Source organism: Oryctolagus cuniculus, chromosome 8, assembly GCF_051225735.1.
Source record: "Oryctolagus cuniculus isolate XC-2025 breed Fujian yellow rabbit chromosome 8, ASM5122573v1, whole genome shotgun sequence".
Taxonomy (NCBI): Eukaryota; Metazoa; Chordata; class Mammalia; order Lagomorpha; family Leporidae; genus Oryctolagus; species Oryctolagus cuniculus.
Genome location: NC_142874.1, coordinates 36,563,993 through 36,588,609, shown reverse-complemented (window position 1 = coordinate 36,588,609; position 24,617 = coordinate 36,563,993). Strand labels below are relative to the sequence as shown.

Sequence of the window (24,617 nt, the reverse complement as noted above, 5' to 3'; positions counted from 1 at the left end):
AGGATTTACCATTGCCAATTTGTTAGTCTAAGCTTCTCCAGGTACCATCTGAGGGACTGGCTTCCATGTCTCCCATCTTGAAGAGCCAGCATGCACTCCCCGGAAGGCTGCAGAGGAAAATGCCCCAGTGTGAACTTGCATTCAGGTATCTGCATGGCTTCTCTCCCTAGCCAAGTGCATAGATAGCAAGAGGCAACACGCCTGCTCCCCATCTTCTTTGTGAAGGAAAGAGTGGGGCCGCCTGTCTAATCTCCTGCTGATTATGGATTGTACAGGACTTGGCTTCCCAAACTTGGGCAGAAGGTCTTCTGTTAAGACTTAATGGACTAAGGCTAATGCTTGATAGTGTAAGCTAGAGACTTTATCTAACTTTACGTAACTGGGGGTTTAACGTGGAAGGTGTTTCTCTGAAGAAGGTGGGTTATTGAAGCCAAGCTTGGCCTGGCTTCTCTCTGATTCCTGGCTCAGCATGTGTTTGTTGCTTTACACACGTGGCACCATTTCCAGCCTCCTAGGAGAAAGACTAAACGGGGCACCTGTTCTTGAACTGAGAACCTCCAAAGAATAAGCCAAACTAATGCTGCTCCTACCCAAGAAGCTCCTCTCAGATATTTCAGTTCCTGTGACAAAACCTGACTAGTAGCTCAGTTTTTTTTTTTTTTTTTTTTTTTCCTAGTGCCACTCAAGGGCCTGCCTTTTGTCTTAGGACACTGACAGGAGCTAACATGCCCCAGACCCCTGAAAGCTACAGAGAACAAAGTGGGGGGTTTGAATTAATGTGTGAAAATCACCACCAGTCTTCTCCCAGATCAACACAGAGTGAACTCGTGTAAGACACCAGTGTCCAGCTTCTTCCGGAAGACAGAAGGAGTTGGACCGCAGATGTAGCTTCCAGCTTCTCGCTGAGCTACCTGAGGAATTGACTTGTCACTCACCTGTCTCGGAAAGCTGACAGGATCTGACATAGACAGATGTCATATAGACACCAGGGGTCACCAAGGGAAGAGACAGTGGTTTAGACTAGTGTGAAGGAGTGAGATTCCATTACCCCTCAAGAAAAAGCTATGTGCTAGGTGACCTTCCTGGTCATATTGTGCTGGGCTGGGCTGAGGTTTATGGAAATGTACTGTCTCATTTTCCTGCTGGTTGTGATGTGGCTAACTTCACACTTGCATGAAGTGCAGGAGATTCCCACTTTGCTGTAGTGTTTCTTACAAAGGAGATCCATGTGTTGCTGTTGAACTTGTGAGTCTATGGGTTGGTAGAGGGGAGTCCAGGGCTTCCTGTTTCACCGTCTTGTTGCCATCTCTCGTAGCCAACCCTTTCACTAGATTCAGGTTTCCTCCTTTATTGCATTTTCTCAATTACTATTCACTCTGCTATGCACGCCACTCAGACTTCTGCCTTTTTCTGAGCTGAAAAACAACTTTGTCCTTGGTTAAATCTCATGGAGTGTTTTCAGTCCTCACCTCAATTTTTCAGCATCATTGGGCCCTTTTAAGTATGTGAAACATTCCTTTTCCTTGACTTTTGTTGAGCCACACATTTCTGGATTTGTTTCTTCCTCTTTCTTATGGGTGTTAATCTATATTCCACGTTCTTGCCTCCACAGAGCTAAGAATTCAAAGGAGAGACATAACTTCAGTACACAAGTGCAGGATTTATATGATAGAGAGAGAGTGAATATGGATTCCTGCATGAGTGTGGGCCACTCCATACTCATTATTCACAGACCAGATAATTGCTTGTAAGGAGGTGGGAGAAAGAAGAGGATCTATAAATATGATCCACAAGCCATGCACAAAAGAAGGAGGACCCTTCCCATGTCATCAGTCTTTTTTATGAGATAGGGGTGGTGCCCTAATTGAATATACAAACAAAGTGGAGGTTAGCATGGGCAGTAAGGGTTTCTATGTTTCATGGTGTCTCTGTGTGGGATTTAGTGGTCATTGTGGTGTCTTCTTCCTGGTCCTGAGTGAGATATAGGAGCATGATGAGAAGATTACTAGATCAACAGCTAAGGAGGGGTAGTTGCAATGCTGGGGTGGCAGAAATTGTGATTTCGGTGTACCTGTTTTTGCCTCATCTGCCTGTCTAGTGACCGCATATCACTCTTTTTTTTTAAGTTATTTATTTATTTATTTGAAAGTCAGAGCTACACAGAGAGAAGAGGAGGAAGAGAGAGAGAGAGAGAGAGAGAGGTCTTCCATCCACTGTTTCACTTCCAAATTGGCCACAACGGCTGGAGCTGCATGGATCCGAAGCCAGGAGCCAGGAGCTTCTTCCAGGTCTCCCAAGCGGGTGCAGGGGCCCAAGGACTTGGGCCATCTTCCACTGCTTTCCCAGGCCATAACAGAGAGCTGGATCGGAAGTGGAGTAGCCAGGGGTTTTGAACCCACACCCATTTGGGATGCCAGCACTGCAGGTGGTGGGCAGCTTTAACTGCTATGCCACAGCGCCGACCCCTCCATATCACTCTTGAGCATTTTATCTTTGGTCTGAGTTGTTAACTTATCTTTCCCTATATGTTCATTAAATGTTGGAGTTGCTCACATTTTAATCCAATTTCTTTTTGGTTCTGTGAAATCTTTTTTTCAAAAATGACTTTTCTGATGATCAAAATAATCTAGGAGCTTTAAAAAATACACCTGATGCCTGAACCACACCCTAAACTAGTTAGATTTGGAGGTACATGTGGGACTAGCATGAGGATTCTGTGGAGCTCCTCAGCTGAATACAGTGTATAGCCAAGAATGAGAACCACTAGACAAATTCTGAACCCACCGTTTTACAGGCCGTTATTTTCCATCATAAGGGACAAGGGTGTTTGATTCTTAAAATAACCAGTAGATGGCAATGTGCATGACATATGGTTAAGACTCAAAAATTGTTAAATGACATAAGGAATAACTAAAGTAAAAAAAAAGCATATTTGAGGTTGAATAATTGGTTAAACTTTTTTGTTTTTAAAAATATTATTTATTTATAAACTTCATGAGAACTTTTGTATTTAGTGGAAGTTATAGGTTGAATTCCCTCAGAGACAGACTCTGAAATGAAGATCCCCATATAGCTAGGGATTCCTTTTGGGGACAACACCTGTTAAAGTTGAGGAAGGCAGGGTTCAACGCAGGAGCAGAGCCATCACAGCTGCCATCAGTACATGCCGCAGGGAGCTCTGGCGCTGGGAGGCCCTTCAGAGTTGTCTCGTTTGGTAGATACCTGGCCTGCTACCATTGCTTACTTGTTGTGTCGGAGTTGTTGAATATGACTGCCCACAGGACGAGAAAGCTCGGCTGTGCTGGAAGACTCAGCTCTGAACCTGGAGGGGATAAAATTCCCAGGATCATCCTTGTTTCTAGGGGTGATCTCAGTGGCAGATCTACCACAGTAGTAGATCACTGCAGGTGTAATCAGAGGATCCAATAAGATCACCTAATTTCAACCGTTGACTTAAGGGTGGTATACTGAAACTGAAACTGAGAGTCAGTGATTTGCCCAGTGTCAAGTGGGAGAACTGTAGCCACTCTGGAGCTGGGACACAATCTTGATTCCTACAGAAGTATTTTCCAGTTATGCCCACACTGTACTCAAATTTAGTTTGCGTGTATGAGCATTTTCTGATACAAACCTTTCTGCTGAGCCTCAAGGGAAAAATTTTGTGTGTATGTTAGGTAAGGTAATGGAAAAAAGTGAAATACCATTGCAGTGGGTGACTGAGTTAGCAATGTAATATGGATTCTTCTCGTGCACACAGGATGGAAAATAATTGCACAGTAAATATGCTGTTTGGATTGAACTTTAAGTTTAATTTCTTACTCCATGATCTGTATCTAATTACTCAGCCAATTAGAAGTAGAGAGAATGTATAATGCTTTATGCTATTTGAGATACACATCATATAAATGGCAGCTACGTTTATTATGCTATTTCTACTATGAGTAATCTCACATTTGATATGAAGTTAAAAGACCATTGGAGGGTGAACCAAGGAGGACCTTTCTCTCTGTCTCTCTCTCTCACTGTCCACTCTGCCTGTCAAAAAAAAAAAAAAAAAAGTGACCACCAGATAGCTTTCAGTGAGATTTGGAAATTTCTGGTGTTCAAAATCCAATGTATCGCCAAATAAATTTTTACTTTATGAAAAATATTTTTCAGCTGTAGATGATATCATTGCATAATTGGAGATAAACAGATTTGAAAATGTTTCCAGAGGCCACACAGTTCCTTAAGCCCAATTGAAGGTATAAATAAAATGAATGTGGTGGAATACTGTTCTTAATTATGATTCTTGGCCCATGTTACCAGGACAGACTTTGCCCCCCACACACATCGATCCATAAACACATTCTTTTTGAAGACATTTAGAATAAACTAAACTCATCATACAAAAGGTATCACTCACTGTATTCATAAACCTTCTGTTCACAATTTAATTTGTAAAAACAGTATGGAAACCACATAGAAAAGCTGTCAAGAACATTGATACAGTATGGGATAGGTAGTGAAATACAAAACAGATCAAATCAGTGTATATCAACCCCATAATCATCTGTATACATAAATAGCTCTAATTTATTACCTAAATATATAAATATTTTTAAAATTGTTTTTTATTTTTTTTAATTTTTATTTATTTTTTTATTTGACAGATAGAGTTAGACAGTGAGAGAGAGAGAGACAGAGAGAAAGGTCTTCCTTCTGTTGGTTTTCCTCCCAGTGGCCGCTACGGATGGCGCTGTGCTGATCCAAAGCCAGGAGCCAGGTGCTTCCTCCTGGTCTCCCATGTGGGTGCAGGAGCCCACGGCCTTCCCAGGCCACAGCAGAGAGCTGGACTAGAAAAGGAGCAACCAGGCCTAGACCTGGTGCCCATATGGATGCCGGCGCTGCAGGTGGAAGATTAAGCAAGTGAGGCACAGTGCCGGCCCCTATATATATTTCTTTTATCTCTAGCCATCTATTTTTTCTATGTACATGGAACTATAATGCTGTACTTTCAAAATTTTTCTTTATTTTTTTAATTTTTATTTAATAAATTCATTTCTACATAGATACAATTTTAGGAGTATAGTGGTTCTTTCCCCCATACCCCCCACCCCAGCTCCCGTCCCACCTCCCATTCCCTCTCCCATCTCCTTCATTATGGATCATTTTTTTTTTTTTTTTTTTTTTTTTGACAGGCAGAGTGGACAGTGAGAGAGAGAGACAGAGAGAAAGGTCTTCCTTTTGCCGTTGGTTCACCCTCCAATGGCCGCCGCGGCCGGCGCGCTGCGGCCGGCGCACCGCGCTGATCCGATGGCAGGAGCCAGGAGCCAGGTGCTTTTCCTGGTCTCCCATGGGGTGCAGGGCCCAAGCACCTGGGCCATCCTCCACTGCACTCCCGGGCCACAGCAGAGGGCTGGCCTGGAAGAGGGGCAACCGGGACAGAATCCGGCGCCCCGACCGGGACTAGAACCCGGTGTGCCGGCGCCGCAAGGCGGAGGATTAGCCTAGTGAGCCGCGGCGCCGGCCATTATGGATCATTTTTAGTATGACTTTATATACAGAGGGCCAACTCTATGCTAATCATAGACTTCAACAATTTGCATCCACGCCCACACACAACATAGAGAGTACAATTTGGGGAGAGAATTTACAGTTGATTCTCATATTACAATTCAACAGGGACAGAGGTCCTACCTGGGGAGCAAGTGCACAGTGACCACTGTTGTTCCTTTAACAATTAACATTCTTTTTTTTAATGATGTCAGTGATCATCTGAGGCTCTTGTCATGGGCTGCCAAGGCTATGGAGGCCTTTTGTAACCATAGACTCCACTGGTATTTGGGCATGGCCATAAGCAAAGTGAATGTCCTCTCCTCCCTTCAGAGAAGAGTGTCTCCTTCTTTGATGACCCTTCCTTTCCTCTGAGGGCTCACAGAGATCCTCCGTGTAGGATACTTTTTTGTCACAGAGTCTTGGCTTTCCATAATGCTGTATTTTTAATAAGTTGCTGGGGACAGACATGTGGCAGTTTTTTCATAACCAATGATCTCAGCATGTAAGATGTCTGTTCTACGTGACCATATACAGAATTTGCTCCCAGCTAAGGGTGTGGATTTGGTAATAAGAGAGTGTGCTTGGCTCTACTGAATCTATCAGCCTCTTTCCTGTTCTTTTTTTTCAAATAAGCATTTTATTCTACAACAGTTTTACAATTTTAGAAAAATTGCCAAGATAGTCAGAGGGTTCCCAGGTTCCCTTGAGTCTTATTTCATTACAATTTCATTGGGAAGGTGCATTTTCTGTAATTAAATACCAGTAAAGGAACTGCTGCATGCTCATCTCCCAAGTTTTCACCTTAGGTCCTTTCTCTGTCTTATATGCATTTCTTCCATCAGCTTCTCCTGCCTGTAGCAGTTTCTCAGACTTGCCTTGTTTTGGTGAGCATGACGTAGTTTGCACAATGCCCTGCAGTTGGGATTTGGCTGATGTTTTCCTCATGATTTTGTATGTATGTATTATTTTGGGAAGGGAGACCACACAGTTAAAGTGCCATTCTCATCACACTGGGAGGGAAACTCCTGCCATCATGAAATCACTGTTGAGGTTAGCTTTGATAGCGTGCCGAAATAGCGAGGGTCAGGTTTTATCAAGGTCACTCCTTTTTCCTCTTTCCATGCTGAACTGTTTGGAAGGAGGTCACTATGCACAGGCCATATGAAGGAGTAGGAAGTTATATTCTACTAATTTGAGAGTGGAGATGTAGCCTAAGTATTTGGAATTCTTGGATGGAAGATTTGTCTATTTTCCTTCATTTTTTAATTTTTCATTTGTAGCTGTATGGACTCATGGATTTTTATTTGTACTTTGGATGTTAATCCATTATTTTATTACTCAGTAATTCCAGCTTTGGCCACTGGGAACTCTTTCAAGTTGGCTCCTGTATCCCTCCTTGAATATGTTCCCATTGTTTGTGTGTGTGTGTGTGTGTGTGTGTGTGTGAGAGAGAGAGAGAGAGAGAGAGTTTTGACAGTGCCTTATGTTCTCTCATTGGAAAATATCTGCTCCTTTAAAAAATATTCTCCTCTCACTTTATAGCTTCATAAAATAATGGCAAACAAAGTCGCTAATGCCACTGTTTACAGTTGTAGTTCTTTTCTTTGATTGTGTTCCTTGCTGTGTCCATAGAGTGTGATTTTTATAAAGAAATGGAATCTGCCACTGTACACTTTGCCCACTAATGTTCCTTGTCATGCACCTGGCTCTTGGAAAGAGAATTAGCAGTAATCAAAGCGTCCAGAGTCAGAATCTCCCGCTAGAGGAAGGATGGTGATTGAATGATTACCGTTGCTTCTACAAAGGAGGATTTCTGCCCCCCCCCATGTTTATTATTGCAGTGATTTTTTAAACTTTTATTTAGCAAATATAAATTTCCAAAGTTCAGTTTATGGATTACAATGGCGTTCCCCCCCCCATAACTTCCCTCCCGCCTGCACCCCTCGCAACTCCCACACCCTCTCCCATTCCATTCACATCAAGATTCATTTTCAATTACCTTTATATACAGAAGATCCGTTTAGTAAATATTAAGTAAAGATTTCAACAGTTTGCACCCACACAGAATATAAAGTGTAAAATACTGTTTGAGTACTAGTTATAGCATTAATTTACATTGGACAGCACATTAAGGACAGAGATCCTACATGAGGAGTAAGTGCACAGCAATTCCTATTGTTGACTTAACAAATTGACACTCTTGTTTATGACTTCAGTAATCACCCTAGGCTCTTGTCATGAGTTGCCAAGGCTATGGAAGCCTTTTGAGACACCAAATTTGATCTTATTTAGACAAGGTCATAGTCAAAGTGGAGGTTCACTCCTCCCTTCAGAGAAAGATACCTCCTTCTTTGATGGCCCGTTCTTTATACTGTGATCTTGTTGCAGAGATCTTTCATTTAGGTCCTCTTTTTTTGCCAGAGTGTCTTGGCTTTCCATGCCTAAAATACTCTCATGGACTTTTTAGCCAGACCCAAATGCCTTAAGGGCTGATTCTGAGGCCAGAGTTCTGTTTAAGACATCTGCCATTCTATGAATATGCTGTGTATCCCTCTTCCCATGTTGGATCGTTCTCTCCCTTTTTTATTCTATCAGTTAGTATTAGCAGACACTAGTCTTGTTTGTGTGATCCCTTTGACTCTTAGACCTATCATTATGATCAATTGTGAACAGAAATTGATCACTTGGACTAGTGAGATGGCATTGGTACATACCACCTTGATGGGATTGAATTGGAATCCCCTGGCACATTTCTAACTCTACCATTTGGGGAAAGTCTGATTGAACATGTCCCAAATTGTACATCTCCTCCCTCTCTTATTCCCACTCTTATATTTAACAGAGATCACTTTTCAGTTAAATTTAAACACATAAGAATAATCGTGTGTGTTAATTAAAGTGTTCAACCAATAGTATTAAGTAGAACAAAAAAATACTAAAAGGGATAAAGTATTAAGTTGAACATAAACAGTCAGGAGGATTTCTTAACCAATCATCTTCAGGTCAGGAAACCTTCAGAATTGCAAATTCTGTGTTTGTTGTTGAGGGAAGTGCTTGCCTTTCATCAGATTCACAGAGGTTCTGTCACCTAACAAGGAGTTAAGGAGTCCAGGCCTTAAAGAAGAGGATGATACAGCTGCACATGTTACATATTTCATTCTTCCCTATGGCTGTGCCTTTATACTTGTAAGTTCATGTCCAGCTGAAGAGTTTGAAGCCCCCACACCCAGATTACTCCCACTGGCATGTGCCACACTAGGTTCAGGTCTGAGAGGGGCATTTGTAACCAAATGGAAAAATAAAGCAACCCTTTGGATGCAAAATCTTGGTTTGAGGAAGAACGTTAAGATAATATGCTTCAACACACTGGTTTTTGAAATGAAACTGTGTGCTGTGGTCACTAAAGGGTTGTGGAAAAGTAAGAATTTTCTCTAGCTAATGGAAAACTGAATTCCCCCTTTAAAAAGAAATTTCTGGGTTTTTCCTTTAGTTCTGGAAAACATTACATCATACAGCTATATAACCTGACACATTCCTTGCATAACTTCATGTTTTAGTAATGGCATTGGTTCAGGTTTAGGCCAGTGAACAAAAGAAGACTGGTTAAAAAGGCTTTTGATATGAAACATTTTCTCTAGTCATTAGATGACTTTTTAGAGTAACTTATTTTCTTAAATTAATATATTTCCAAGAAATAAATTCTACTTTGTTGGTAGGATTTTATTATTTGTTGATATATTTCTTTTTTTCTTTTACTTTTTTTTTTTTTTTTGACAGGCAGAGTGGATAGTGAGAGAGAGACAGAGAGAAAGGTCTTCCTTTTGCCGTTGGTTCACCCTCCAATGGCCGCCACGGCTGGTGCGCTGCAGCTGGCGCACGGCGCTGATCGAACGAAGGCAGGAGCCATGTGCTTCTCCTGGTCTCCCATGGGGTGCAGGGCCCAAGCACTTGGGCCATCCTCCACTGCACTCCCTGGCCACAGCAGAGAGCTGGCCTGGAAGAGGAGCAACCGGGACAGAATCCGGCGCCCCGACCGGGACTAGAACCCGGTGTGCCGGCGCCGCAAGGCGGAGGATTAGCCTATTGGGCCGCGGCGCCGGCCGATATATGTCTTCAAATAAAACAAAATAACCAGTAAATGGATGAAACATTGGACCAAGATTCAGAATTTTGAGAATGTAATAATGGAGCAGGCATTTACTGAGTGAGGTAATTAACATCATTCAATTGTTCTTATCCCTGCTCGTTTTGTAAAAATAATACTAACTTACTTTCCAAATTGTAAAGTTATATATAGTAACATACATACTTAGGAAAATATGCAACATGCAGATTACTTTGGCTGTTTTTAAGACACTGGCTACATCTACCTAATCTCTTAAAATATATTTTTTATTTGTTCACTCTTTTGTTTGTTTAGTTTTTCATTCATGCCACTGAAAAACAGCTTTGTGTGGTTACTAACTTTTCTGTTTAATCAAGTGAATGTGTTTATCCAATGAAAGAAAGAAGGAATGAACATGGTGATTGATTCTGTAATAGCCATTCCATGATGCATATTGCTTTAATGTGGGGAAGCTCCTGAGAGGGTAGAAGATTCCTCTCAGCTAAGAGAGCACCGAAAGAAGAAATACATTCTTCCTGTGGAGAAGACGAGTGGAACTGCTTTCCCTGAGGCAACCTGGGCTGAAATCTGCCAAGTTCACAGGTGGAAAGTGCTTGGACCAATATCTATTTAATGCCTTAAAACCAGTGTAGAAGCCCTTGTCCCCTCAACAATCTTACTGTCTGCATTCTGTCTAGCTTGTAATATGCTTGCAGATTTTAAAAAAAAGGTTACAAAGTCATTGCCAACTCATATATTTCTTTGTGTTTTTTCATTAGAGTAAGGAGGCATGATTGAGACAAAATTTTAGAAAGGAAATTAACTCTAAGGCAATTTTAAAGGACGGGTTAGTTTTAGGTTAATACAATGAGGAGTGGAAGTTAGAGTACTCTGGGAAGAGGGGACTGATTTTGTACTAGAGAGTACAAGGGCAAGATTTGCTAGTGAATTAGAGAGCTAGAATATGAATTGGTTGTCATAGCCTGCAGCTGGGGGAAAATCAGGCTGGAAGATTCTGAACCACAGAAATTACTATTAATTGTTTTATTGCTTTCATTGAATGCACTTGTAAGGATTTTGTGTCAAGTGGCACAATACCAGCCCCAATAGATCCAATAGAGGTGTATTTTATAATCAATTCTGTTTTCCTCTCTTGAATGAGAAAACTGGCAAATAGATTTGAACACTAATTTGCATTCTCTTTTCAATTTTTCTCACATAACCCCACTCTCTCTAGAATTTTCCATGTTTTGATAAGGGATGACATGTGTCCCTAAAGTTACATTTTTATCTCATTACAATTCCCCAAGTTCCTTAAGCTGTGATATTAGAGCTGACGAGGCTGTCGAGTAGCAATTTTAAAAAATCTGTATAATCTCCTGCACCTTTGGGAGGTTTAAGTAATTGATTTCTTGTGAGTGGTTTCTATTTGAAGAGGTTGTCTGTATCAGTTAATAGTGTTTTTAGATTTTTGCATGATCTTCTTAATATCTAGTTCATCTGTGTCACCTGCCTAGTATCAGCGGGACACAGTAGCCTTATAGGAAAGAATTTTGATTTCAATACAAAGCCAAACCTCTTACGTCTATGCTACTTCATATAAATTAATATATTATGTGAATGGAGAGTTTTTACCATTTCAGTATGGTAAAAATGGAATAGGCAATGCTAGATACACCAAGCCTAGTTTTGATATTCCTTGTGGTTGTCAGGGACACTTTCTTTTTTGTACTGATGAAAATAATTTTATTGGAATTTCTGGCTCCTGGCTCTAGCCTGAGCCACACCTGATTGTTGTTCCCATTTGGGAAAGAAATCTGCAGATGGAAGGTCTTTGTGTGTGTGTGTGTGTGTGTGTGTGTGAGAGAGAGTCACTCTGCCTTTTAAATAAATATTTCTTAAAAATAAATAAAATATACTGAGTTAAACAGCTGCTATTTAAAAAGAAAAATACGAATTTATACGTTTTTGCACCAAAATAAACATCTAGGTTTTTTTTTTCACTGTGTGTGTGTGTGTGTGTGTGTTTCCTAATCCAGGTCTGTCACGTTGGTGTCAGGGGCCCAAATGCTTGGCCATCTTCTGATTTTCCCAGTGCATTAGCAGGGAGCTGGATAGGAAGTGGGGTGGCCAGGCATTTGCACCTATATGAATTGCTGACTTTGCAGGCTGGGACTTATACTGCTATGCCACAGCAGCACTATTCCCCCCCTTTTAAGATTTATTTATTTATTTATTTATTTATTTATTTATTTATTTATTTATCTGAAAGGCAGAGTTACACACAGAGAGAAATCTTCCATCCACAGGTTCACTTTCCAAATGGCTACAACCACCAGGGCTGGGCCAGGCCAAAACTGAGACTTGATCTGAACTCTAATGGGATGCCCATGTTACAGGTGGTGACAAACCACTGTGCCCCAATGCTAGCTCCCGTAGTAAACACCGGTTAATTTCACTTCCATGAACTTTCTGTAGTGCCCTCATGTCTTATAGAATTGTGGAGTATTTTACTTATTTTACGGATCTGGTTATAGAGATGTTCTTTGACCTATTCCCTAGGATACTGAATTTAACTCAGTGAAGCGAACAGTCACTGTGTTTCTTTGGAAATACCATTTTATGCGTGTCAGTAGAATTAGTTTATGAATGCTTCAACTGTCTGGACTTATCTGACAGCCTCATCCTGCTGATTAGGCAGAAGGTTCCCAATGTACACTGTACAGAAACGTGCTCTGCTATTTCTGTCTCATGTGCACGCCTGCGTTTGCCTGGGTTTTGACCATAGATTCCTTCCAGACAAGTAAGATGTCTGTTGCAGTTTATTTAATAGAAAGTAACATGGAGTATTTAGGACAGTGTTTCATGGATCTAGTAAAATTAAATGCTGAAATACTTTCCTATTTGTTTTACATTTTATAAAAATATCCTTTGGGCTCCTGACAAACTTTGCTACTCTTCATTTACTTCTATTTGGGGAAGGCATGCAGTGGGCAGTGGTTGTGGATCCTCAAAACAGCACAGCCTTTTCTCCCAGTGAAGACGAACTATTCCTGTTGCTTGCTACTTCTGCATGCTCACTAGGGTTTATTTTCCTTTCTCCCAGTCAGCAGTCAGCAGAGGACCTGGCCCGAGTGCCCGCCAACTCCACTAGCAATATCTTGAACCGGCTGTTGGTCAGTTATGACCCCAGGATAAGACCAAATTTCAAAGGTTTGTTTCCCCCTCCTCCCAAATCTTCTTTCTTTAATTTAAAACTCAAAACATTAATTGTATCTGTATAAAATCATTCATTGAGCCTTCAAGGCAACTAGATTTCCATCTGACATACAACTGCTTTGTAATGTAGTTAGCCTCAAGGCAACTTAATGCCTTAATATTCAAAGATAAGCAAAATATGAATTTGAATAGTTTCATAGGTTACCAGTTTTTTTCAGGAAAACCCAAAATGTTTTGCTCTGAGTTAATATGCTAATCTCTGTGATGAGTTTTCTAAGTACTGAGTATTCTTAACCTTAGGGTTTAAAATGTAGGCTCTAGATATGAATCTGGCTTTTATTCACAAATACCAACTTTATAATTTGTAGAACAGCCATTGACTCTCTTAGGGAAAGACAACAGTTCTGATGTTAGTTTATGTTTTTTTTTTGTTGTTGTTGTTAGTATGGCACATTGATTAAAAAAATTCCCTCTATTTTTCTGAAAGAAGCTGACCCTATGTATTAAAAATTAACATTGTGAATAAAGTGACTATGTATTCTACAACACAGGTTATTTTTATTCTGACAGCATATTACTATTGTTTACACCTTTAAAGAGCTACACTGTACTAAAAACTAAATAAAATTATATAGCTGTATAGGTTTTGTTGTTTTTGATGAATTAGGAAAGGGTATGTGAGAACATCTCTGGAAAGCTGTAATCCTTGTTGCTGTTTAAGGGCAGGTATTAAAGTAGATCAGATTAACATTATAAGGCTTGATTTTTTTTTTCCCTTACAGAAAATAAAAGATCTGCAGCTGCTTCTAGTCAACTGAAGTTATACAGCTATGTTGTAAAAACAGGGGTTTTGTTCATTACCAGAACCTATTCAGTTACTTTCAACAAGAGCCTTGGTCTGGGCTGTCACATGCCCACCATGTATTGATTCACCACCTGGTTTTCATCAGTCAGTGGTTATGTGGCTAAAAGGCTAAATTCACATTTTCCCTTTGATAGCCCAACCAGCAGCCACAATGAGCTCAAAAGAAAGAAAGAAAGAAATTTGCAACATTATACCTCAGTTCTCACTCCATGAACTTTCAAATTATTTTCCAACAGGTCAGGCAGAAATCTTTATGGTAAGAGTTACAAGTCTTACTTTGCATTTTCATGAATTGAAAATTTAAAATATAGTAAATAAAAGTAAAATTTGTCATTACTCTTTTGCCAGTTAATGTAAGAATCTGAAGAAATTAGAGAAGTACAAAAAAAATTAACTCCTATAAAAATAATTTTCTTCCTGTACGAATTCTTAAAGTAAATGCATCTGGCCTATTTATACAAGATTTGAATCTAAACATATTTCCCAGAGTCTCTACACTTTAAGAGAGAATTATTTCTTAATAAAGAATATTATAATTATAGCTCTACTCATTTTATTTACTACATAATCCATATACAGAAAAATAAATTAGTAGGAATACTGGGACTATAGATTTTGCATATCATGTGGATTGGAAAATATAAAGTATTCTAGAACTGTGTCACCTTGAACATATCCAATTTCATCTAGAAAATATAAAAGCAATAAATACATAAACTATAAAAACATGAAGATTCTGACCAAATTTCTTACAGGTACTAAATTTATCATTAATTTTTATTCATAGGCATCCCTGTTGATGTGGTTGTCAACATTTTTATCAACAGTTTTGGATCCATTCAAGAAACAACAATGGTAAGATTACAATTAATTTGGTAGTTTCAATTGTCTAAATTTTACCTAGAGTATAGATAAAGTAGTGTTAAAGCAAAGCTAAACAACTTGTAGGAAGAATGCTTATTCTCTTATATTACAAAATACTCAAATTCCTAGGATTTGTTAGATCAGAGATTTCTGTTCCTGTGTAATTTTGTTATTATAATTATTCTTGCTCCAGCTGGTTGCCATTACCTGCATTTAAGAACTGAACCAGTGGGTGGGAGCTCTACTTCTATCTCTATCTCCTCTTTTTCTGAATGTCTCTCTGTCTCTGTTTCTGTGTCTATCCCTCTGCTTCTCAAAATAAAAAAAAAAAAAATTAAAATATTAGCCTTAATGCTAATATAATAATATAATAATAATTAGTATATTCTTCCTGAAAAACTGATTGGCTGCCACTTGGGGAAGGATTTACACAATGAAAAATTTTGAGCAACAGAGTTTTTCTGTTGCTGTTGTTCTAATACATGGATAGGCGTTGAAAAATGGTTTAAGTATTCAGTTTTTTTCCCTCATCATTTCTGAGGGCAATCTTTGTGTTCTCTGTTGTGCTACTTCTGTTATATATGGAACGAAGAACTGTAAAAACAGCAAAGAGGAAAATCGATTTCCCTGCAAGATCTCCCTGGAAAGGCAGTGTCACATGGGGAAGACAAAACAAAGGCAGGTGAAGGCTGGGGAGGAATGTCAGGCAAGCTTGAGCCTGGGGGAAAATGGGAAAGAAAGTTTCCAGGGACTCTCTGCCGCCCACGATGATTTAGGCTTTAGTGACAAAGACATCCACAAAAGTTCATTAATAAATTTCCAGAATGATATGTGATATAATTACCACCTCAGCCACTTAACCGATGTTCAGTGAATCTATTTGCTTTTCAAGCTTTTAGAATATGAGACACTTCAACAGAATATGAGAGCATTTTCATGGATAAAAGGAATTAAATGATACGTTTATTTTGGTTCAAAGAATTTTGAAATCCATGCATAGTTTTTCATAATCTGTGTTTTCCATGAACTTTTTGAAGTGCTCTTACTGTAGATTTGTGCCGTTCTTGAAAAACTACGTACTGAAATGATATTTCAGGTAAGAGAAAGACCCAGTTGAGGGGTATTTTTAGATGGTTGTATTACTATTAAGTTATAGTCTAAAATTTAGATTGCACATTTATTAAGAATAATCAGGCTCCCATCTATTTTTCTGGGAATATCTCAGAAAGAATGACTTAAAAATTTACTGCTTTTTTCCCTAGTAGCAGCAGTAATTCTGTATTGTGTTTAGTTTGTGATGCCTATTTTTGTATCTATTTGTTATACAAATGTTATAATTTATTTGTAGGAGTTTGTATTTTAACGTCCAAAAAAATGATTTCCTTACACATTGAATCAATATTTTTAGGGATGTATTTGAAAGAAGACTTTGGAATCAAATACAGATTTCACTCCCATTGACTTTTTATTTCATATAAATAGCAAACATCATAGATCACTAGAAGACTGATCTGAAACAAGATGTAAACTGCCTTGTATCATACAGGAGATGAGTGTAGCCCTTTGTGAATTGAAAATGCAGTTTGTGTATGTAAGCAATTCACTTTACAAGAGTAAGAGACATTTTCCCTGTGTGAAACTTTAAGGGTACCTATTCGGTCTCCGTGTTTTTCTCTGTATCTTGGTTATCTTTACTTGACCTTTCTGCACTAATCTTAAAACATCACTGTCAAGATGTTGCTTTCTACTAGAAACACCTCCACCGAACACACGCGCACACACACACACACACACACACCTCTTTCTTTCACACAGGAGTGTTTGGGGGACAGCTAATACAAGGCTCTTTTTCCCTCAATTGAATGTATTCACTTGTCATAGTTCAGTAGGTATCATCAATTTATCTATTGTTTGACAATATTGAATACCTTCCAAATGTCAGGCCCTACAGTTTCCTAGTTCCTATCAGAAGTTCCTTGGTTGGGTTGAGTTGAAAATACATGGGAGAATGGGTTATTAGAAATAAGAAGTCAGACTTTCTTATGGCTAATTAGAAGATCATAATAAACTATGTCACCATGTCTGATACCATCTCCTCTGATTCTCCTACTCTGACCTTTCCTAGTACCCAGCCCCAGATACTTATCCCTGGGATGAGATTATCACTATGGACACTTTCCCCCAACTATTTACACCTGCCGGTATCACTGCTAACTAGAACCTCTGATTTCTGCTCCTACCCTGACCTCTTTTTAATCCAAATATTTTGTTATTATTTTTTACCTAAGTCTGATAGCTTAGATACTATAATTAAACTATTTTTATAGGTCTTTCTTTTATTTTCTGATGGACTATAAACTTCTTAATATGAGGTGTGCTATATGCTTCATTTTCCATAAAATACAGAAGACAGTAGGCTTTTAATAAATGGCTAGCACATAAGTAAATAATTTTCTTATATAATCTTAGTTAAGTAAAACGATACACATAACAAATTTAAACAGATTAATGTTGACCATTTATTTGGTAAAATAACTTACTGGATAATGTTGTTATGGTAGAGTGTTAATTTTGAAAATTTTGGAGGCCTCCAGCTAAAGGAATTAAATTATTTATATTTACTCTTTATTTTGATCAGACAGTTTGAATGGAAAACAGTCAGCTCTTCACCTCATCTTAGGCAGATATAGCCTAAATATTTAGATCATAATCATGCTCATCAAACAGACTTACTCTACCTTATCATAATTAATATCTTTTTTCTTTCAGCAACGCTTTTTTCACACACTTCTATAAAACAGAACTTGTAGATTAGTCTCTCTCTCTTTTTTAAAGATTTTATTTATTTATTTGAGAGGTAGAGTTACAGTCAGAGAGAGACAGAGAGAAAGGTCTTCCTTCCGTTAGTTCACTCCCCAAATAGCCACAATGGCCAGAGCTGTGCCAATCCGAAGCCAGGAGCCAGGTGCTTTTTTCTGGTCTCCCACGCTGGTGCAGGGGCCCAAGGACTTGGGCCATCTTCCACTGCTTTCCCACAGCAGAGAGCTGGATTGGAAGAAGAGCAACCGGGACTAGAACTGGTGCCCATATGGGATGCCTGCGCCGCAGGCGGAGGATTAACCTGTGCCACGACACTGGCCATGACTAGTCTCTTGAGGCTGTCATATATAATAGATTTGCTTTGTAGATTTTCTCAGCCTTCTTAATTAATAGTTTGGAAAGGCACAAGTTATTATAGATATATGTACGTTGAGATATGCTTTAAGGGAAATGTGGTGGATCTGCACAAAACTTGTTTTTCATTACCTGTCGCAAACATGGGTAAGAAATGATAGTGGTGACTCAGGACAGCAGCTCGAAGGGTTTCACATATGAATAAGAGTTATAAGAGGCTGCTTCTTACAAACAAGCAAACACATAAACAAAAACAACTGGAAAATCTCTCCAAAGAGTTTGGGGAAGCAGAGAGACTGGATTTGTCTACCTATGGGATATACTATGACAGTTATGCCATTTGACAGACCCTGACTGAATCTGTTGTGTATGTCTTGTGTTACACTCTAAAAGGGGTGGAAAAACTACACTCTTGTAAACTAATATATAATTTCACAATGGAGCCTCACTGTAAAGAAAATTCTGAAGAAATGAACCATCTGTAAGTTTAGTCCTGTAGTACATCTGTGGCATAGTTAAGAGCCACCTAGAAATCTTCCCAACAAGAAACTGCTGGAGTAATGGAAGTTCTGTTATTTTGGAAGCTCTCATTTTGCCCAACGCTTTCCCCACCAGTTTGAACCCTTCTGCTTCCACTGGTAATTGCTTATTCATGAATTCACAATGCAGAAAACGGGGAATGGTGGGTAAGCATTATTAGTGCAAAGTAAGGTGGCAGACCTTTCTAGCATAGAAAGTTGACTACTGGGCAAAGAAAACATTCAAAGTTATTGGCATTAACATTGTTGTCAGGAAGTAGTCAACAATTATATTTTGAAAAAAGTCCTTATTTATTTTTGTTTTTTCATTTAAATGTAAAATAGTCTGGCTAAACTAACATAATCTCACATAATTCACAAGGTTTAATTGTGTACTAGGAAAACTTACAGCCATATTAATATTCCTTAAGTTCTTCCACATCTCTGTGGTTAGATGTTCCTTCAACCTGTTTTATTATATCGTTTTTTAGCCTAATAATTCCCATTTTTCCTGTTGGTGCACTCATTTGTATTCTTCTACCTTCCAGTTTTCCAAGTTATCATTATCAGTACTCTAAGTTATAATTACTGACATTAATAGTAGCATAACCAACATTGTCAGTTAGTGTTGCCATCACAGTTTGAAGTAGCTAGAAAAATCACTACTGATTTTGTCAGCTTATATTCTACTCTTAGTGACAACCGAAATGGGGAAGTCAAAACAGTGAGAAGAATGATTTGGTAGAGGCTAGGTGACATCTGCTGTAAAGTCAGGCTTATAGTATTTGTTGATTTTTTTTCCATTCAGCCCCTACCTCTGGCTTAAACAAGTTGGATTTTCATAATCAAAAATGTGAAATATTGCACTCATGGGAGAACATTGGGTATTATGGTTTATAGTAATAATCCATATACAGGCACTTTGTCTCATCAGAAATACATAGGAGCTCTTTCATGGAAATGAAAGCCTGTTTGTACAGTCCATTTTCTCTCTTTAGTTTAGGCATGCTTTGTAATTATATTGAATTATTATTGCACTACAATTCATGATGCTGTCAGACTTTCTCTGCTTTTCTGCTGCATGACTTTTTGTTTGTATTAATAATAGACTTCATCTCCTTTTGAGCAGCACAGCTGTGCCTGTCAAGAAGAAAGGAAAACATATTTGGGATCAGCTAAAAGACCTTAATTACAGTTCTTGACAATTGCCCTTCTTTGTTGTTTTAAAACATAGATTTAAAATCCTTTCCTTAAAGCTTATCTTCGTTTACTATTCTTAATATTTTGTTGCTTTAGAATGAATTTTCTAGCATAGTTTCATTTATTATAGAGTAATGTAAGACATAAGTGTCCAAATTATTTCTATTTTACACCTTAGTAAATGTTATTTTTATATCATAGGTATAAAATCATAAACCTTAAAATGATTTTCTAGTCATTGTTTTTCATATTTTTAAAGATTTATTTATTTATTTGAACATCAGAGTTACAGAGAGAGAGAGAGAGAGAGAGAGGCAGAGAGAGAGAGAGAGAGGTCTTCCATCTGCTGGTTCACTTCCCAACTGTCTGCAACAGCTGGAACTGTGCCAATCCTAAGCCAGGAGCCTACTCTGGGTCTCCCATGCAGGTTCAGGTTCCCAAGAACTTAGGCCACCTTCCACTGCATTCCTTGGCCATAGCAGAGAGCTAGATTGGAACTGGAGCAGCTAAGACTCAAACCGGTGCCCGTATGGGATGCCGACATTACACGTGGCGGCTTTACTCACTACGTCATAGTGTCATCCCCAAATATTATTTATCTTCAGGATTTGCATCCTGTGGTAGGCTGAATAATGGCCTCCAAAATAGGTCCCTGTCCTAGTCCCCAGATTCTGTGGGTATGTCTCTTCATATATGAAAGTAAATTAACCACTCTACCATGGGAGTTTTATACCATTTCATGCAGGTGGACCTGGCATAATCACAGGCTCTTTGTAAGAGAGAGAAAAGATTTCAGCCCTGTGAGATTGGCTGTGATCTTCTGAACTGCTCAACTGTAAAATAACACATTTATGGTATTATTTTCATTTTTAATATTTATTTTAAAGATTTGCTTATTTATTTGAAAACCAGATTGTAAGAAGAAGACAGAGACAGAGACGGAGCGAGAGAAGGAGAGATAGCAAGAGAACTTCCATTCACTGGAATAGCCACTATCCACAAATGGCCACAACAACTGGGGCTGGGCCAGAATGAAGCCAAGATCCAGGAGCTCTGTCAGGTCTCCCATGTGGGTGGCAGGAACCCAGGTTCATTAGTGGTTCATTAGTAGGGAACTGGATTGGAAGAAGAGGAACCAATGTTTGAATTGATCCTCTGATAGGGGACGCAAATGTCCCAAGATGCAGCTTAACCTCCTGTACTACATGGCCTCCCTTTTCTGGTATTTGAATCATTAAGATTTTGTGATTTTGCTACGGCAGCAATAAGAAGCTAATCCACGTGCTGACGAATGTTTCTTAAAAATTTTTGTTCTCTCAAATCCTGCTGGAGGGTTGTCTGATTATATCTAAATTTTTCCATTTATGCAAATACCAGACCACTCTGCTGTTTAAAAACTCTGACTCATTAAAGTTTATCCTAATATGAAGTTGAAAGAATATCTATGTTTTACACTTGATCTTAGCCAAAAGGCCGAGAGGCGATGAGAATATCTATGTTTTAATTAGTTAAGCATATGATATGCTGTTTTCCAATCTCATTGTTATCATTGATAGTTCCTTCTTTACCCCTTTTCTCCAATCTATATTGTTCAGATAAATTGTGATTAGATTTCACATGCAAGAGTATTATTTTAGCCGGTGAGGAATGGGAAGTGTCCAAGGTCTACTTCTGTTTCTTTTTCCAGTAATTTGATAATTTTTTGTTAATGCATATAGTAGAAAATAAATGGAGTGGACAAACAATTACTGGACAAACTTCCTAACCTACCAAATTGTCAGGGACATTGCTTCTTCATTCCTGCATTTAATAGAAATGTATCGTGCACCTCACACATACCCAGCAGCTGCAGATTGCTAATTGCTATGGTTTGAATGTTTGTGTCCCAACAAAATTTCTGTGTTGAAGCATAGTCACCAATGCAGTAGTGCAAACTTGAGAGGTGAAGCCTTTAGGAGTGATTAGGGCTGAAGAAAGAGGCCTCATACATGGGAGTGTCCTCACAAAAGAGGTCCCAGAGAGCTTCTGCAGCTTACACCACGTGAGGACACACAGCAGAGCAAGCCTTCATTATACCGTGAAGTGCTGCACCTTGCTCCTGGACTTCCAGCCCCCAGAACTGTGAGCCACAAATGTCTGTTGCTGTTAATTACCCAGGTGAAGGTGTTTTGCTGTAATAGCTCTTGGGGGGATTATAATTTAATGTGGTGCTAGGACACTACCTAGCAGGTACTCCTAATAAAAATGGTTCCTTGCATAAGAGCAGAAAATTAAATATCCATGCTATATTATGAAACCTTTAATATTTTACCTAAAACCCTTTTAAAAAGTGACATTTTGAGAATAATCACCACTATAACCTAAGCACTTTTTGTGGAATTTTGTTAACTTAAAATTCCGTACATGAAACTTCTTACAAAAATCTAATTTTAAATACATTTCAAACCTGGCTTATAACAATTATTTGACAGACTTTAAATTTTGAAAATTTTTATTGATATAATGAGAAAAGATTCATATATTTCAATAGGTACAATTCTAAGAAGATAACCATGCTTCCCTCCCTTCCTCTATCTTTCAATCCCTGTTCCTCATTCACTTCTTTTTTTATTTTATTTTTGCAAAAACATAATTTCAATTAATTCTGTAATTACAGGCTTAATGCACCACTAACCATAATATTGAACAAGTAAAAAGTAGAAAGACCACAATTCCACAGGAGTATAAATAAGGGCTAAAAACAACAATCAGATCACAAGATATCTATTTTATTCCTATACTTTTTTTTTATTCTGTATTAACTTGCACATATCAGAGAAAACATAATATTTGCCTTGTGGGGACTGGCTTACTTCATTAAGCATGAGGTTTCCAGTCGCATGCATTTTGTTTTAAAAGATGGTATCTCATTCTTTTTTTATAGTAGAGTAGTGTTCCATAATGTACATATACCATATTTTCTTTATCCAGTCACAAGTGGATAGACATCTGATGTCCATATTCTAGTTTAATCCATATTCTTCTAGTTATTGGGAACTGAGCTGCAATAAACATGAGGGAACAAATAACTCTTTCATATGCTGATTTCATTTCATTTGGGTAAATTCCCAGGAGTGAGATATCTGCATCATATAGAATATCTATTATTAGATTTCTAAGGAATCTCTATACAGTCTTCCTTAATGATTGTACTAGTTTACATTCCCACCAACACTGTATTAGGGTTCTTTTTTCTCCACATCCTCACCAGCATTTAGTGTTCTCTGATTTTTGGCTGATAGCCATTTTAACTAGTATGAGGTGAAATCTCATGGTGGTTTGCAATCGTATTTCACTGATGGCTAGTGATGCTGAGCATTTTTTCACGTGTCTGTTGGCCATTTGAATTGTATCCTTTGAAAAATGCCTGCTGTTGTCCTTCGCCCATTTCTTAAGTTGACTGTTTTGTTGTTGTTGAGGTTCTTGAACGTTTATAGATCCTAGATATTAATCCTTTATTATTAAATAGTTTGCAGATATTTTTTCCCATTCTGTTGGTTGCCTCTGCACTATTTTGAGTGGTTCCTTGGCAGTGCAGGTGCTTCTTACCTTGATGTAATCCCAGTTTCCTATTTTTGCTTTTATTGCCTGTGCTTCTGAGGTCTTGTCCGAGTCTTTGCCTGTGCCAGTGTCTTGTAGAGTTTCCCTGATGTTTTCCTCTAGTAATTTGATGGCATCAAATTGTATATTAAATCATTGATCCATTTTGAGTTGATTTTTATATAACATGTAAGGTAGGGGTCTTGTTTCATACTTCTGTATGCATACATCCAATTTTCCCAGCACCATATGTTGAAGAGATTGTCCTTTCTCCAGCGGTTGTTTTAGCTCCTCTGACAAAGATTAGTTGGTTGTAGTTGTGTGTATTAATTTCTGAAGTTTCTATTCTGTTACATTGATCTACATGTGTGTTTTATGCAAGTATCAGGCTGTTTTGATTATAAATGCTCTATACTGTGTCTTGAAATCTGTTCTGTAATTGTTATGCCTCAGTCTTTGTTTTTGTTGTTTAAGATTGCTTTAGCTATTCTGAGTCTCTTGTCTTTCTATGTGAATTTTAGCATCATTATTTCTAGATGTCAGAAGAATATCCTTGGTATTTTGATTGAGATCACATTATATCTGTAAAATATCCTCAGTGGTATGGACTTTTTGATGATATTATTTCTTCTAATTCATCAATATGGGAGATTTTTCTGTTATTTTGTATCTTCTATTTCTTCAATGTTTTATAATTTTATTTGTAGTGATCTTTCAAATCCTTGCTTATAAATAGAGAATAAACACAATTGAAACAGTGATTATACAAAAGATCAATGAAATGAAGAGCTGATTTAAAAAAATACATCAAATTGATACACAGTTTGTCCAAATAACCAAATAAATAGATAAATAATTGAAAAGACTCCAGTTAATAAAATCAGAGATGAAGCAGGAGATTTTACAATGGATAACACAGAAATAAAAAAATCATCAGGAATTACTACAAAGAGCTATATGCCAAAGACCTACAAAATCTAGATTTCTGGACACATACAGTGTACCCAAACTGAGTCATGAAGAAACAGAAATAACCAAGATGGAGATTGAAGCAGTATTAAAGACCCTCCCAACAAAGAAAATCCCAGGACCAGATGACTTCACTGCTAAATTCTATTAAATGTTTAAAGAACTAATTCCAATTCTCAAACTATTCAAAACAATTAAAAGGTTGGGAATCCTCTCAAAGTCCTTATGTGAGGTCAGCATCACCTAAAATCCAGAACCTGTAAAACAAATAACAAAGAATGAGATCTATAGACCAATATCCCTCATGAACATGGACACAAAAAGCCTCAACAAAATACTAGCCAATTGAATCTGCAGCACATCAGAAAGATCACTGAACCGGAGCAAGTGGGATTTATCCCTGGTATGCATGGATGCTTTCACAAATGCAAATCAATAAATGTGATATATTACATTAAAAAACTAAAAAAGCTGGCACCGCGGCTCACTAGGCTAATCCTCCGCCTTGCGGTGCCGGCACCCCAGGTTCTAGTCCCGGTTGGTGTGCCGGATTCTGTCCCAGTTGCCCCTCTTCCAGGCCAGCTCT

At 38.3% G+C, this 24,617-nt stretch overlaps 1 protein-coding gene and 1 pseudogene across 6 annotated transcripts in view; one reads left to right on the top strand and one right to left on the bottom strand.

Moving 5' to 3' along the window:
• The window catches only part of GLRB (glycine receptor beta), a 137,312-nt gene that overhangs the window by 45,657 nt on the left and 67,038 nt on the right, over positions 1 to 24,617 (top strand). For all 6 annotated transcript variants that reach the window (XM_089302279.1, XM_089302280.1, XM_051819910.3 and 3 more), the window contains 2 exons: positions 12,750 to 12,856; positions 14,515 to 14,582. In XM_089302279.1, coding sequence (XP_089158405.1) covers positions 12,750 to 12,856; positions 14,515 to 14,582 — 175 coding nt within the window. The remainder of the gene's footprint in view (positions 1 to 12,749; positions 12,857 to 14,514; positions 14,583 to 24,617) is intronic.
• LOC127483373 (U2 spliceosomal RNA) lies at positions 20,813 to 20,968 on the bottom strand (annotated as a pseudogene).